This window comes from Chinchilla lanigera, unplaced genomic scaffold (assembly GCF_000276665.1).
Source record: "Chinchilla lanigera isolate Chin_1 unplaced genomic scaffold, ChiLan1.0 scaffold00139, whole genome shotgun sequence".
In the NCBI taxonomy this organism is placed as follows: domain Eukaryota; kingdom Metazoa; phylum Chordata; class Mammalia; order Rodentia; family Chinchillidae; genus Chinchilla; species Chinchilla lanigera.
In genome coordinates this window covers 2,583,842-2,601,451 of record NW_004955540.1, presented here as the reverse complement: position 1 = coordinate 2,601,451, position 17,610 = coordinate 2,583,842, and the positions used below count along the sequence as shown (strand labels likewise).

General features: G+C 35.9%; 1 protein-coding gene across 1 annotated transcript in view; it reads right to left on the bottom strand.

Moving 5' to 3' along the window:
* Positions 1-1,307: 1,307 nt before the first annotated feature.
* The window catches only part of Fam91a1 (family with sequence similarity 91, member A1), a 38,450-nt gene continuing 22,147 nt past the window's right edge, over positions 1,308-17,610 (bottom strand). The window contains exons 16-24 of the mRNA XM_005410932.2: positions 15,820-15,968; positions 14,349-14,483; positions 13,851-13,964; positions 11,091-11,163; positions 8,317-8,466; positions 6,420-6,524; positions 5,825-5,948; positions 4,332-4,401; positions 1,308-3,280 (exon numbers count right to left, since the gene is read on the bottom strand). Of these exons, the coding sequence (XP_005410989.1) occupies positions 3,098-3,280; positions 4,332-4,401; positions 5,825-5,948; positions 6,420-6,524; positions 8,317-8,466; positions 11,091-11,163; positions 13,851-13,964; positions 14,349-14,483; positions 15,820-15,968 (1,103 nt within the window). The 3' untranslated portion in view covers positions 1,308-3,097. The remainder of the gene's footprint in view (positions 3,281-4,331; positions 4,402-5,824; positions 5,949-6,419; positions 6,525-8,316; positions 8,467-11,090; positions 11,164-13,850; positions 13,965-14,348; positions 14,484-15,819; positions 15,969-17,610) is intronic.

Here is a 17,610-nt window from a genome sequence, read left to right as displayed (position 1 = left end):
AGACTGAGATACCACCACATGGTAGAAAAGATTAGGGGGCATGCATAACTAATTAAGCGTGATGCGATATCCTGGCCCAGGTCCAGGAACCAAAAGATGTTAGTGGAGAAATGTAAAGGCCCAATAACGTCTGTAGTTTAGTAAATAATATTGTGTCCACGTTAATTTCTGAATTTTGACAGATGGGCCATTGTTTATATAAGGTGGTACATTAGTAGATGCTCAATAATGGGTATAAGGAATTATCTCTGATCTTTGCAACTTACCTATGTAAAATTACTACAAAATTATTTAGAAAAGTAATAGCACTGAAAAGTATAGCTATATGTAAAACTAAAAAAGGAAAATTCAGAAGATCATATACATCTTCACGGCAAGTGATCAACACCACAGTTTATTTGTAAACATATTATATGTCAATAATCAAATTGACAACACTTTATACATCTCATTGTATAATGCTAATAACAGAAAACAATCCACTGTACTGTTAACAGTTTTTGATATTTTAAAATGTGTAATACAAACTATTTGAAACACTGAACACAAAAAGAAAACATGAATGGCAGAAAAAATAAAACATCAAGTAAAATAATATTCCCCCAAAAGACAAACACAAAATCATCTGATTATGTTTTAAAAAGATAAGGAAATCTTTCATATTTCTCACATGATATGAAGTTGCACTCCTTTAGATAACTATTTGAGAGGTGAAATCGTATCCCTACTCAATTCTATACCCTTTTATATATTTCTTTTTTCTTATCTCTAAATAATGTTTGCCATGGTTTAAGCTACATTAGGAGAAAGTAAAGGAGGAGGTGGCACAAAGCCAAATGAAATTAGTTTAAACATTTGCAAAAAAATGGGGTATAAAGTTTCCACGAATCTTCTTTGGCAAATAACAATACCTGTAATTTAATTTGCATTTTTTTTTAACTGGCTGAACACTTGTAAGACTTAAGAGATGCATCTTTGCATGAGTTAAAGTACAAATGAAAAAAAGACATTCAAAAAGCAAAGCACAAACACTAGCATTTCACATTTTGCTAACAGGTTGAAAAACGCAAATGTTTTCCTCCTCAAGACAGTTAAGAGGCCTTCAACTGGGAATCAGGTGATTACTCTTTCCTCAGGGAGCAGAAGAAACCAGAGTTGACCCAAGTTTTTTCAGTATTGCCCTGAAGTTCATGATCATTATTCTGTTATATTTTTTCCTCTATTATCTCTCAAAGGAAATACAGCAGCAAATCATCCCCATATTTTAAGCTTTAAACTCACCAACGAAAGTGTTCACTGACAACAACTACAAATGTTCGATTCTTTATTAGTATACATGTCATGTCAAATGGCTTAGATGGTTAATATAAGAATAAATAAACAATAGTTCATTCAAAAGAAGCACAATGAAATGAGATTAAAGAGTCCTAATCAAAAGGAATATTTATAATTTTCAGCTGAGCAGTGTAAAAGTTATATACATATGTAACACTAGGAATGTACAGTATCAATTAAGGGAAAAACAAATGAATGATTCACAGTCATAGAAATTATTTTAATATTAGTGTGTATTTTTCCTTTTATAGATACACATAACATACATATGGTTTCTACCTTATACAAAACAAAGTAGAAAACTAAATGTTACCACATTTATCCCGAACACAGTACTGACTGTGCCACAGGTAACCTGGTCCAAAATATTCAGTTCTACAGATAGGACATGGTATGGTATTAAATGCAATGTTACGTTAACAGTTTTAAGAAAGGCATATATTTCCAGAAATATGTTAAATACACAAATATCAGTTCTATAAATAACAAAAATCATCACCAAAATGTTAGGTTATAACATTTCCAAATTTTCTAATGTTTTAAGTGTTTTAGATATATGTTGTCTGACCAGGTAGTTCGGTTAGTTATAAACTAGCAAACCATTACCCTACAAGAGGAGCTAAACTAAACTATAATGACGCACAAACTTCCCAAGGAAGGTAATCTGAAAAGTTTACAAAGTGAGTTCAATCACTTTAATTAACATTTGAGATACTAAAAGCATCAATGACTCAAGAAAACTTTGAAATTACTCATTTTCTTTACTCCCTCCAAAACTATTAACATAAATTTAAGATGCAGATGGCTTAAGAATATGTCTTCAAAGTAGGTTATTCACAGAAGTATTCTGATCTGAACACATAGCCTTAATGCTTTTAATATGTAACTCTAATCTAAAATCACAACCCTTGGTTTGAAAACATTAAATTCAATTCTGTAACAATTTCACTGGTAAAGCCACAAAACAGAACAAAACAAAACAAAGAAAAAGTCAGGGTAAAAATATGCAGCAGCCTCAGCTACGAGTGGAAAATAAGTTCTATTTTTCCATAAAGACTGTATGAAAATATAAAGCCCAGAGTGAGTGACAACAGAAGTCCACATACAAACACTGTTTAAAAATAGAATGTTTTCCAAAGCTTATCTCATGAGATGTTAATGAATAGTCATAGTCTGAGTTCAGACCTTATAAATCCAGGTTAAGATATACATAACTATGCCAATTTACAGACCTTCAACAATGTTTGGTTAATTTACATCATTTACAGACATCCACAGAAACTCTTAATGCCCTATCACATGATCTCTCAATACTGGGTGTTCACTGTTACACAGTTTTACTATGAGAAGACTTTGCAGAGGAAGTGTTCCATCTCTTTCCTTGATCCCCTAAAGTGTAGGTAACAAAATATAAAATTAAACAAGATTTATGTGTGATAAACTAACATATAAAATCACCATCGCAATATTCATAGTGACTGCTTAAAAACATAACAGTCATCATAAAGCCTATAAAGTATATTCTTAGTTTTACAAAAGAAATGCAGATTGTCTCAAGGTAAAAAATACAGTGCTGGCTGCTAAAAAGCACTTTGTTGCAGTAAGATGTGCAATAATGAACATGTTCCCCAAACTCCGAGTATCAGTGAAACAAGAATTGCACTGCAGCAGCAGGAGGCTTTTTAGCGGCTGACACTATAAAGCTAACATTATGAAAGGAAAAAGGCAGAATGTGAGAGCAACAAATGGTGTAACCAAATTACTACAGGTGGAGATTGGCAATACGCAGTGAGGAAGGTGACCGTCCACTCCATTCTGATAAGATGCCATCTTTAAATACTAAGTTTTTCGCAGGAAGTGGAACTCCTGTATCAGCATAAGATGACTGTGAAAGAAAACTTGAGAAGCTGGGCTCTGTGTGAATATCCAGTGTTGAAGCACCTTCCTAAAAGACCAAGAAATGAGAGAAATATGAAATATTCAACTTTATCAAACCACTTAGCCAAACCAAAACTGCTTAATGTAACTTGTGAGAAATAGGGGCCTTGATTACCTAAGAATGTCCACGGACTACAAACACTACCAGAGATACAAAGATCTACCTCACAAGCCCCAAACATCAATGACAGGGAGTAATGTATGCAAAAATGGTTACACAAATCAGACTGTAAGAAATGTTTTGAAATAAACAGACAATGGAATAAGAAAACTTTAATTCTTATTAGAATGGACCTACCTCCAAGTATTTTCTAACCGTAGCCACCTCTAAAACACCTGTCAACACTAAGCATCAGAACAAAGATTCCTACATCCAACACCCACCTACTCCTAACTGCAGGCTCAAGCCAGGTTCTGGCCTCTATATTGTTTCTCCCCTAAAGTATGTCCACCTTCACAGTCCATCATAAGCTGGCTCCTTCAAAGTACTTACTGAAATCTATAATTACCTCTTTTAGGGTGTATTTGACTATTGTTTCACACAACATTAAAAGCTCCATTAGTGTCTTGCACAGCACTGTTTCCCTAGCACCTGGTATTGAATGAATGAATGAATAAATGCATGCATGGAATAAAACTCCAAGATACTGAATTCACAATACTGAATCAGGTATTTTGAATAGAAATTTCCCATTCTGAAAGTTTATCTATAAATCAAGTGCTGATTGTTCTTTCTTTGCTTTGTAACAGCACTGGCTTTCATGGCCATGAGTCACTGCAACTGTTCACAAAAGGGAATGGCAGCCACAACACAGCACCCAGTACCCAGCACCCAGCACCCAGCACCCAGCACCCAGCACCCAGCATGGAATGCAGCCCACAACAGCCACCTAACACAGTCCTGCAGAATGAAGTTCTCACAGCAGGGAAAGAACCCAAGCTTTCACTTATAAAGTAATACTACTATGTCATGTCTTTCTGCTGTGCAGACTCAAAAACCTGGAAATGCTTCAAATACTATAAATCACTACACAATTTGCATTTTTAATCTTTATTACCTGGAATGAGTGAACAAAGTTAAGGACTTGTAGAGACAGTTTTCTGCTGGAATGTAGGAGGTTTTGAAGGCTGAAAAAAAAGGGGGGGGAAATTAAATGGAATGGCAAGAAATAACATGTCACAAGACCTTAGTTTTAGCAATTTAAATGCCCTTGTGTGAGTATATACATTCTGATTCATCAGATAAAAAATTTTATCTGAAGAAATTATTTCAACTCTTTGTATTACTAATGTTTTTCTTGTTGTAATAATAGGTAGTAGCAATGCACAAAAAGTATTTTCAAATATAATGCAATATATAAACCAAAACTGAAGTTACCATTTTAAAAAGATATTTAAACTGCTAATAAATATTAATGTTAAGTGGATAAAACTTTTAAAATGAAGATTTAAAACTCTGCACTCTGAGGGATGGAAAATATGACACAAAACTTCAAATTTCCAAAGTAATTTTAAAAGACAACCTGAGGAAAAAAGTCGAACAAATTTAACACAAACTAACCTCTACACATAAATCAGTAAAAACGGCAGTAGCAATCTTTAGTTCTACGGTATTTCCACTTTTGACGTATGTTATCTTATTTGCAGAGAACAGTTTTTCAAATGCTCAACTGGACACCTTTAATTTTTTGAGATAAACTTCACTAAGCCAATCATATGAATTATCTCTTGTCCAACTATTTTCTTCCTAAGTAAAAATGCCCAGAAGACTGGTGGATTATCAGCCCTGCAAGCCATCCATAGTGACAACTGGAGACAGCAATATTCTTCCTCACTAGCCCAACAGCCTCCTCAGAACCCTTCCAGCCCTGCTTCTCAGCAGCTCCTTCCAAGAATCAGAGTGAAATGTGAGATAAAACTTGTGTGTCCTCTCTAAAAAGCAATACATGCTCATTTTGGAAAATGTAAGAAATGGAGAAATTTTTATAAAGTCACTATAATTCTACCACCAGAGACAAACATTATTAATATAACTTATGCATATATCCTGATAGAAGGAAAGCCTTGCACGGTGGTGCACACCTGTAATCCCAACATTCTGGGAGACTGAGGCAGGAGGATCACAAGTTCAAGCCCTGCCTGGGCAACTGAGAAAGATTCTGTCTCAAAAAAATAAAAAGGGCTGGGGACATATGGCAGTGCTGTTCAGGTCAATCCCCAGTGCCACAAAAAAGGGGGAAGGCAGGGGCGGGCACAAGACATTTACCAATTTTTAAAACTAGGTTCACATTCCACACAGGCATGCCCATTTTTCACACCCTCACCAAACCTGGGTAACTAAGAAAATGTAATTAAACCATGACCCCAAAGTGTTTGCTGTGACTAATTTCTGATCTACTACAACTTTAAAAATACACCAAAACCAGTAAATTAGCATTCCCTTTTCAATCAACAAATATACATTGGGAAGTAACTATTCACGTGCAGAATAAAAGAAAGCACAATCTAGTAACTACTCACTGACAGCTTAAAACCAAGAGTGAGTCCATACCTCTCTTTTCTGCAAAGGCCATGAGTAGCGATTTTCCTACAAACTTTCTGGTTTAATTCAGAACTGAACAGTGGAATTCCAAAGCACAGCTCTAGAGGAACCCACTCTGCTTCGGTAGTGGCACCTAGAAAAGGACAAACAATTTTCTTTCACCTCGGACATACGCATCAGCAGCATCTGAGCACTAAGGCCCCATAACCTCCACCAGGCTTGACGAGGGAGGGGCTCTGAAACAGGGCTCCTCGCTCTCAGTAGAAGAGGGCATCTTTTGAGGATGTATACAGGCCTAGAAAATGGGGACACAACTATCATCAAATGTTCAAAGTAGTCATTTGCCAAGAAAGACATCTGCATGATGAAGAGAAAGAACCAAAACATTGACCACTAATGGATGACACCTGAAGTCATTATTTGCCTGTCATAATTTAATAGTGCTTAAGTCACTATTTTAAGTATAAAAAAATGTTTCTTAGAAAATTCATATTAAAAAGTCCATTATGGATGATAAGACCAGACAACATGCAAATAACTTAGCAGGAAAGTTAAGCCTCAGAAATTAGTCTAATAATTGTTTGAGGAATTTTTAACATCGTACCAGAGTTTTGTTTTGTTGCTGGATCTACAGTTGCTTCTTCAATGACCATTTCAAATGACTCTGTACTTCCATTTACATCCGAGCCAGATGCCAAATCAGGTTCTCCTTATAATAAAAGGATATACACAATATTAGGATTCTAGACCAGTACTCAGCAGAAGCTGTTAATAACTCAGATCTAACATAAAGAAGACTTCAGGCAATAGTGATGATGATGATGATGATGACCATGGGAAGAAATGAGTAATTTGGGGCCTAAACCAGTGATTCTACACTAGGGGAACGATTTTTCCCCAAAAAAGACATTGAGCAATGTCGAGAAACAAGTGCAGTTGTCATGAATAGGAACAAGATGGTCCTGATTTCCAGACATGTTAAACTTCTTACCATGTACAATCCCCAAAACAAAGAACTACCTAGCCTGAAATGCAAATAATGCTAAGGATGAGAAATCCTGGCCTAAATGTAAAATTCAAAAAGAGGAACGTGGGTTTAGATCTGCACTTAGATCATGACTAAAGCCATTTCCACCTGTGGAATACAGCCTGACTACATTACTCTTCAATGACATTCTTCCACTCTCCAAAATCTTTTCTTTTACATAAAGATGAGCTACTCTGTTCCTAATGCCCTCTGCCTAAAAGGTTGCCACCCCCACCCTCAAAAAAAAAAATCCACAATCCTTTTTTGTTTCTCTAACTCATTTTTCAAGTTCAGTTGACACTGTGTCTTCTCTAGGATGCCTTCCCTGGAAGGTTCACAGGGCAGAGAGATGCTTGTCTGTCCTCATCAGCATACCTCAGACCCTATCACATTCTCTCAACACTTCACTGCAGGCTGACACACTTGTCTGTCTCCTACTAGGGTTTTACCTCTTGGAATAAAATGAGGTCTTACCAATTTTCTCCAGCACTTAAACAGTTATTTATTATTTACATATCTGTAGAATGAAAATTGTGAAATATGATAGCTATAGTAGACACACTTTGAAATGCCCTCTTCTCTGGAAATTGCTCCTATAACATCAGCTGTTAAAAGCTACCTACTAACTTTGGCCAAAACTCAATGGACCAGGAGTATATATCTAACTCAAAGTGAGCCAACCCAATCCTTTGAATGGCTCATATCAATCACATTTTCTTAGGATTTCAAATTAAGAGGCTCATGGAATACAGTCAACCAGTAACAAGACATCTGACTTCAAAGGTCTCCCAAAGGACCAGAGCCAGCACCACAATAACAAAAGCCATAAGCAAGCAAATATTATGCCAGAGTAGAAACAATTAGTAAGCATGAAAAGGTGATCTGAAAATGGGAATTCAACAAGAAAGAACAGGGCATAATAAGCCATTGTTAATGTGCAGGACAGACTGGAGATAAGAAAAAGACGACGGGAAAACCAAGTAGGAAATGGTTGCCAAAATACATAATTAAGGTAGCAAGATCCAGACTAGATCAGCAGTTATACAGACTCAAAAATGAAGGGGGAAAAACGACATGAGAGATATTTCTAATGACTAATTTCACAGAACATGGAAACCAACTATTAAGTTCACTTTGGAAACATTTTTACAAAGTCATTTGAGTTTTGAAACCAACACTCCACAAGGCTAACGTAATTCAAAACCTGTAAACACAGATGTGGCAGCAAAGGCTAAAAGCCCAAAGCCACGCTGTATGGCAGGCCAAGGTCATCACTTCATTAGTTATGCACCTGGTATTTGCCCACTTATACAACTGCCATTTGTCCAAATGATGCTACAGAATACTGTCTTATCCTTCAGTTAAAAAACTGTAATTCAGTATCCCCACAAATGTCTACTGATTTTTATATATTAAGACTATTTTACACTAAAAACCAGGTATGTGAATTCAAAGAACCCAGCAGCTGGCTCACCTTTCTCATCAGAAGCATCACTGAGTTTTCTACTTGCAAGTTGGCTAGAAGCATTCAACATGGTGACATAGCCACAGAAATGCTGCAAGTCCACTTTGTTCCTTAATGTTTGCAATGCTTTATGAACACCCATGCTGATACGAGAAAACTCTAGGAACAAAGAAATGACAACACATTAGTGAAAATTCTTATAACACAACAGCCAAAACTTGAACGCAAGGCTACAAAGCTGGGCATAATAAGCAAACTATTCACATTTTTTTTACTAAACAATTCTTTTGAATTACTTTTATGTTTTAATCTACCAAAAATGAATCCAATGAAGAAATATATGTGATTGCCAAAAAAAAAACTATTCACATTTAACATGTTTACAGTCTTCTGGGGCACTACCTGCTAAGTGAGTAAACTGGGCCAATCTGTGGCAGATCTCTAGACTTCTCTTTGTGGTTCTATCCTGCCTTGCACACTTACTTAGTGGGCTTCTATAGGAAACGTATTAAATACAAATCATACTTTCTAAAAATTTGAGTAGTTATTTATATTAACAAATGCTAACAATGGACTTGAAATCATATGCCTAATAAATTATTTAGCTATTAGCTGGACTTATCAGAAATATGTGAACGCATAAATGAGAAAGTGCTCTATATCCTAATATGAAGATACCTCTTTTTTTTCCTTTTCAGTGTTGGGCATTCAACTCAAGAGCCTCTGTACTGACCTATATCCCTAGCCCTTTTCTTTATTTTTTATTTTGAGAGAGTCTCATTAAATCACTAAGTTCTCCAGGTTGGGCTCAAGCCATAACATCTGGCTTCTTTTTTATAATTCACACAATAATCTCCCAAGACAATAAGTGTCCATTAGTTCTCAATATTACATAAAATTTAAGATCCTGCTGTCACTATCCTGTACAGTATATTTGAGTAAGCAAGCAATTATTTTTTTCCTTAGAATTCAACAAAAAAAAATTAGAGGATTAAACACCAAAGTAGGTTGCAGGGATGTATTCACTTCTGAATAGAGGCATATTTATTCACAACAGGCAGAAAAAAGAATCTTAATTTCAAATATGAAGCTTCTGCAGTATAGCCATGTAAAAAGAAAAATGATATTCACAAAATTCACTTTCCTCTATTTTGAGGTAGAAAGAAATGTAGTGATTAACATTTGGGAAGAAGCTGAGTGTGGTGACGTACACCTATAATCCCAGCATTCAGAAGGTTGAGGCAGGGGCTGGAGATTTAGCTCAGCAGCACAGCAAGGTCGTGAGTTTGATTCCCACTACCGGGGAAAAAAAAAAAAAAGAAGGTTGAGGCAAGACTGCTGAGTTCCAGGCCAGTCTGAGCTACACCATGAGTTCCAGGCCAGCCTGGACTACATAGTGTAACCCTGTCTCAAAAATAAAAATAAAAATAAAAATTTTTTGGAAGAACAGTAAAGTATTTGAAATATTCACTATTCTCTAAAATCCATTAATATGGCTCTAGAAATCAGAAAAATAGCTTACCATGAAGCTGTTTTTGCAGGAAGCAGAAGTGTTATATATAAAATAGGTAAGTGTTAATCAAACAGCATTTTTCTTTTGAATATAATCAGCCTGCTGTATCTGCAGGGTTCCATATCCACGGAGTCAACTAACCAAAGATCCAAAATATTTGAAAATAATATGTACTAAACATATACAGACTTTTTATTATTATTTCCTAAATAATATAGTATGACAACTATTTACACATAGCATGTATTAGGTATAAGTACTCTACAGATTATTTTTAAGTATACCAGAGGATGTATACAAACATATGCAAGTATCGCTCCATTTTATATAAAGAACTTGAGCATCTGTAGAGTCTGATATTCCCTGTGTGGGGAGATTCTTGGAATCAATTCCCATGATATTATGGGACAACTGCATGTAACTTGTTAATATTCAGAGAAGTTATCTTCTATATTAGAAAAGGACAAGAGAATTTGCTTTTATAAAAATTCTTGGAGCATCTTGCATCAAATAAACTCCAGGTCACATCAAATTCTAGAAAGAGATGATACTAAGTAGGGCACTTCCCATCCTATCACCCTTCATTCTCACTAGCTGGATTTGGCATAAACCCTACAGACACTCAAATCCCCTCCAATAGCAAAAATAAAACTTAACAGCAAAAACAAATGTGGGAACAAGAAAGATATACAAGCTTAGTGAACCGTAAGGTAAGAATGAAAATGCTCATTAGCATTCATTTTTTAATTATGTAAATTTTTAAAATGTTAACTAAAAATTAAAACAAGCCATTAAAACTGCAGCAGCAGTCTTTATGTAGATGTATTCACACACAGACTGAGGTAGCTGTAAATGACATTGAAAACTCTGCACTGAATACTTTAAAGAGCCTCTGACATGGAATTTATACAACACAGGAAAATATTTTCTAAGTATAAAATCTATGGCTTGTCTTCTCCCTCAACCTTCAAATAAAGCAAATAAAAGAAACTGAAAGCTTAAAAGAAAATTCAGTCTTTCATCTAGCCAAATATCTAGTTATTATCTTTGCCCCCATGACAATGTGCTTTCAAGAGTCCTAAATGGGTATTAGCCTATCAGCTCCTGAAGGAAAAGTTACAGAACAAAAATACCCTTTGCCAATATTATGTAATAGCAGAATGTAAGAATCTAGAACTTAAAAATTTTAAGCATTCACCCTTGGCACTTTCACCACCAAACTGTTGACATAATTAATGGTAAAGTCAAATGGATACAATTCAGAAAGTACCTCCTTGTAATTCTGTTTCATCAAATGGAAACGGCACATGGACAGTTTCACCTATCGCATACAAACCATGTCCCTAAACATAAAGAAACAAAAGTTGAAAAGTATTCAAGAAACCCACATTTCCAATAATTGATAAACAGATAATAAATAAGTTTGTGCCACTTAATGCTACATTTCACATTAACACTCCACCAAACTGCTTTCAACAATGTTCTTGTTTTCTACAGCCAGAAATGACAATCTTACCTGCATATTAACCTACAAGACAGTGTTTCTTAAACCGAGCATATGAAAAACATGGAGGTTGCTAGATTAACAGCTAAATCAGGGAAAGGGAAGGGGAAGCCAACCAAAGAATGCATGAATAAGGTCAAAGAGCCATGCACAAGGCATAGCTGTAGTTCCGCAAGAGAAAAGCATACAAGAATCCCTACAATCACATGGCACAATGGCACAGAACAGGGAATGCAAAGTCCAAATATGTGCCCTGAGATGGCATATACAGTATACAGATATTTGCTACAACAGTATAATGACATACTGTACTTGGAAACAACCAAAACACCCACCAGTACTTGTAGAGGACTGGTTAAATAAATTATGGCATATATATTTTAATAGAACTGCATTTTACAAATAAAATATAAAGATCTCCAATTTATAAATGAAAACAGTATAGGAAACTTCAGTGTATAACCACTTACATTTGCATAAATGGACACAGCAGAAACTAATAAATGTGACTATCTCATTTGGAGGTGAGATGAGGAGTGCAAACTGGATAGACAGAATAATATAACTATACTATTACATAAAAATTAAGTTTAAAATATCTGAGTCTACCCACTCTCCTCCCATTTTACAAATAATTTAGTTTCATCCATCACATTCAATTAATATGCATTTAAATTTTTGGTTTTAAAAAGTTTATATATGTTTAATTCCAAAATTTGCTTTGGGCTTACAGTTGTTTAAGAAAAATCAGCATGAAGAACTTAGGTTTACACGTACTTAGTACCATTATGATGGAAACTGTAAAGAGTGTAAGAGACCCACATGATGTATTACTTGAACTCAAGAACTCCTGATATAAAACACTATGAATATATTTGTAACTGCTCTCACTTATTATTCCTCTTAAAGATTTATACTTTATTCCTAAACTATGGTTACAGTAAAATTGTGGTCTTAATCAAAATCTTAGTTTGTAACATACTGTAAATCTTTTCCATAAAACATAATAAAGTAATAGTTCTTTTTTAGCAAAAACAAAACTTCTTAGCAAGCACTTTAAAAATGGGTAACATCTACTGATAGAAAAAAAACCAAACCTGACTGACTGAGTACGGCCTATAGGACAGACTTTGGCAGTTACACCCTTCGTATTATAGGTGATGAAAACTGAGGTTCAAAGATGTGAGGGCAGATCCAAGCCAGCGACAGGAAGAAGTCAATCACCACTGCTCCCTCTGTCCCCACTACGACGACCACCACCGCAGCTAATGTCCTTTGCCAGATCTACCTATGTGCTACGCAGCTCCTGTCAATTTCCTCTTTCAGTCATTCTTTTCAACAGACTATGAAGAGAGCTGATAAAGACGTAGTTTATCAAAGAATTTATCAACAATTGACTGTGTACCAGAAAGTGTGCTACATACATTTCACATGAACATTCTCAATTCATCCTCTGACAAGTCTACAAGTACTGTACAAATTTCCTACCTCATCATGAGGTGCTACCTTTTTTGGTTATTTTTTAGAAGATATCACAATCTCCAGTTTTCCAGTGGAAAACAGAAAAGTATACCAAAAATATAGTTCAGCCCAATAAGCACATAAAAAGAGACTCAACATTATTATCAGGAAAATGTAAATGAAAACTATAATGAGATGCCAAATCATACTCACTAAGTTGGCTATAATCAAAAGTCAGGTAAAATCAAGTACTCATAGGAAAATAAATGGCACAGACACTTTGGAAGGCAGCCTGGCTGCTCTGCAATGGTTACGTGCAGTTACAACATGACTCAGCAACACTATGCGCCCTTCCGCCCTGTATTTACCCAAGAAAAGTAAAAATACATGCTTACACAAGACTCAGACATGCATGTGTACAGCAATGCTGCTCACAGTCCCCAAAAGGTGCCCATTAACTACTGAATGGATAAACAAAATGTGGTTTATCCAAATAATGAACAATTAATTTGGTCATAAAAAGAAACTGATACATGCTACAATATGATGTTAAATGAAGACAATCACAAAAAATAACAACAATAAAGTCTTCACACATTTCACATGATTCTATGTACATGAAAGGCACAGAACAGGCAAACCTACAGAGACAGTAGTTGTGTTTAGGGCTGCGAGACTGAGGGGCAGGGGAAAGGCGAGTATGATAGCTAAATAATACAATTTATTTTGAGGTGTTAGAAAGTCTACAATTGAGGATGCTGACAACTATACAGATCTGTAAATACACTAAAATACATTGAACTGCATAAAGTGGTAAACTGCATAGTTTATGAATTGTATCTCAATAAAGCTATTATTTTAAGAATAAAATACGAGTCACATAGCTAGTAAAAGCTCCAACTGCAGTTCAAACCGGGGTCCAAGTTCAAAGTCTATGTAGCTTCTACCAACCTCACACTGCCAAAGGGCCAGGACTAAAACCAAGATATCTTGATTTCTCACTTTTCCACTTTATAAATAAATGACAAATCAAATAGTGAATTTTTTCAAACAAAATAAGTATACCTGAATTAAAACCGCAGAATGTGTTAAAGCATCATTCAACATCGTCAGCACATTTGATGTAGGAACTACACCAGGATCATGACCCCAAGATGTTATGAGCAATCGATCATAACCCTATTGGAAAGAAATGAGTAACAGAATGGCTTTTAGAAATAAGAATAAAATTAAGAAAGTTATCTGTTATATTGCTCACCAACTTCTACTCTCTTCAAAACTAAAAACCATTTAAAAAATCCTAGGCTAGGGATATAGCTCAGTGGTAGAACACTTGTATAGCATGTGTGAGATCACGGGGTCCATTCCCAGCATCACACACACACAAAAATAAAATGCAATAAAATAAGAAAATAAAGAAAGAAAGAGAAAGAGAAAGGACGGAAGGAAGGAAGGGAAGGCGGTAGGGAGGGATAGAAGGAGAAAGAAAAGGAAGGCAAGAAGGAAGGAAGGAAGGAAGAAAAGGAGGGAGGGACAGAGGGAGGGAGGGACCTTCATACATACCTGGAATATGTCTGGCAGTTTTCGAAGTCTTGTACCTTTTGATAGTAAAAGAGATGGTGGTCCTTGCCCAGTGATGTGGTAAATATACAGTTTGAACCAAACAGAACTGACTTCTGGAATAGCTGGTCCGATATGCTACAGTCACAACACAGGTAAGATAAACATTGTCATAGTTATCTACAGAAGCCAAATTTCACAACTGACGAAGTATAGTCTTCTAAATAGGAAATGCCCACTAAATTTTAATTGCCATTATCCTTATTGAAATGAATATTAAGTACTCCAGCAAAATAGTGTCAGCCTTATTTGGATTTAAGGAGGTATACTATATCACTGCATTACGGAATTCAGCTTTGGAATGTGGACTGCATAGGTCTGAATCTGGGCTTCATCCTTTTATCACCCTAAAAGTTACTAAGTTACCTAGAAAGTTACTTAAGCTTTCTGCACCTCATTTTGCTCAAGCTATAAAAGAGCAATAAAATATCCACCTCATGAAGATGCTGTAAGATTGCTCCAAAAGGCTTAGAACAGCACCTAGGACATAATAAACTTTGTATTAAAGTATTAGTTGTTACTGTCATTAAAAACATGTAATCTTCCCTGCATCCATTTTATCATCTATTCAGACAGTTCATAGATTTCCCCTACGCCTACAGGTTGTGTTAAATAGAAGGGGCTGCTGAGAGAACATAAAACTTGGATAAATGCAAATCTAGGACCATTCCCAGTGAGTACTGTATGAGGCCAACATTTGTTGTGGCAAATAGAGCAACACAGACTATATAAACAACTTCATGCAAGACACGTCGCTTTCTTCTACACTATTAAACTCTGAACCTCTTAGAAACCAGGAGGTATGGAGCAGCAACACAATCTCCACACTGAAAACGGTTCCTGCCACAACTTTCTTGCTATGTACACACACAAAACACTGCAACTTATTTATTTTTAAAAAATAAAAGATCAGAAATAACTCTCACATATAAATTCCACAGCTACAGCTCTTTCAAATATCACCTTTTCTTCCCATCACAGTCCCACTTCTAAAACATTTGCTTTTTCCTAAACTTATCCCTCAGGCTGGGGATATAGCTCAGCGGCACAAGGACCTGCCTGACAAGCACAAGGTCCTGAGTTCAATTCTCGGTACCAAAAAAAAAAAAAAAACCTAAACTTACCCCTCAAAATGATCTAGGCTTCCTTCTGGGACACCCTAAATGTTCTCTTTAAAATACTCTGTGCAGAATACGATGTTAATCTAATGCATCACAGGTTACTAATACATAAATGTGCCCATTATACTTCACAATGTGAACATAACATCACCTTACAACAGCATAAAATGCATAACTGCTGACTCAATGTTTAGTGTTTAGTACCCAAAAGTTGAGAATGAAGAAAATAAAACCATTCATTTTCTCAGTGGAGTGATAGCAGTTCCAAGAGGATCTTCCAAGTTGGTCCTCACCTGAGGGGTACAGCTGCTGATGGGGCGGATTTCGTTGGTGAGAGGAGCCATAGAGACCAGCAGTGTGTAATTTTTGTTTAGAACTCTGCTGCAAGTTGCAGGATCCAAACCAAGAAGGCTTTCACAGCGTAAGAGATCCAGAGGAAAACCTGAGGTGTAATTGAGCACACAGAGAACAAAAGAATGACTATGTGAAACAAAAATGTAGAAAATGAATTATTGGTAAGTGCCTTGAGATTTTACATATTTTTAAATGGTAAGATAATTCAATCAAGAAGTACTAAATTTCCTAAGGAAGCCACTAAGACATTTTAAGATTTAAAGTTCACATTTTCATTCTCTGATCTAGAAAGATAGCTGCCACTTTAACAAACAACTATTTCACCACCCTCCCACTCTCTATCCCCAGCCACTTTGGCATACCGTGGCACCCTAAATACCAGGGAAGCCCTATCCTTATTCAGTTTCCAGTGTCTACAAAAAGAATCAGAGTCCAGCTCTGATTTTACCTAAGAGCAAGTTTCCCTCATTCAGAAATCTGTGCCCTAGACAGCTGGTCTATAAGGCACTCAGCACGCATTTTAAGCATTCTTCCCCTTCACCCTTTAGGAAAACACCAAATCCTACAACTCTCTCTAAAGAGATATTTAAGATGGAAAGAAACTTCAAATCAGTTGGCCATTTCTTCCTTCAAGTAAGAATGCATCTAAAAAAAAGTGGTGCTCAAAGGCCTAGAACCACTGTGCACAACTAGTGCCAGATTTTTTTTGTCTCAAACCATTTCCCAGGAAAGAAACCTTGCTAACAAGTACAAGATCACATCAGATCTTTTTGTTTTGCCAGGAAATAAGAAACAGCTCAAAAACAAAAGGAAAAAAAGCGCCTGGGCATGTCACAAGGAGATAGCAGCCAGTTGGAACACAAAAATAACTAAGACAGTAATGACTAATTATAGACCACTGAAAAAAACAGGAATTCATAAATCCATACTGAGAAAGAGAATGCTTCATCTCAGCTGTTAAACATAGAGGAAATGCTGAAGTTTGGGGAAGAAAATTACCTATTTGCAACCACCACAGTACAAGCTAAGAGCTATCAATGGATACTAATTTGAGGGTGAAATATTGCTATGGAGGAGACTATCTGCATGACATTAAAGTATCTTCGCACTAACTGATCAAAACTAACATCACCAGTGAGAAGATAAATATCATGCACCTCCAGATTTTATATCTGTAGAAAGACACAGCATACCGTGTCTATTCCTGTCTATGCTATGCCAGAATGAGAAACTTTTCAGAAAGACCAACAAAAGATGGAGGTTACTCTTTAAAAATAGGAATTTATGAAAGAAAAAGAAGAGCTATGGACTTGTTGTAGAACCAAGAGGATAAAAGAGGGCTGGGGATTTAGCTCAGCGGCACAGTGCCTGCCTGGCAAACGCAAGGTCATGAGTTCGGTTCCCAGCACTGGAAAAAAAAAAAAAAAAAAAAAGAGGATAAAAGAGGCACGATGACCAAACACAACACTTCGTACTAAACTAGGTCCTGCACTTGAGAAAGGAAAATGCTAACACTAGGTGAACTGACAAACTGGAATGCAATAAAATATCAGTATTAAATCCTCTGAACTTGTACTTCTGTCCATAAGAAATACACCCTAAATAATTCAGGAGGCAAAAGGTCATGACATACAACTTACTCCCAAATTCTGAGTCAAAAGTAATTAGGTTATTCTCATTCTTAAATATAAACTAATGAAGAGGCTGACCAAAAAAAAAAAAAAAAAAAA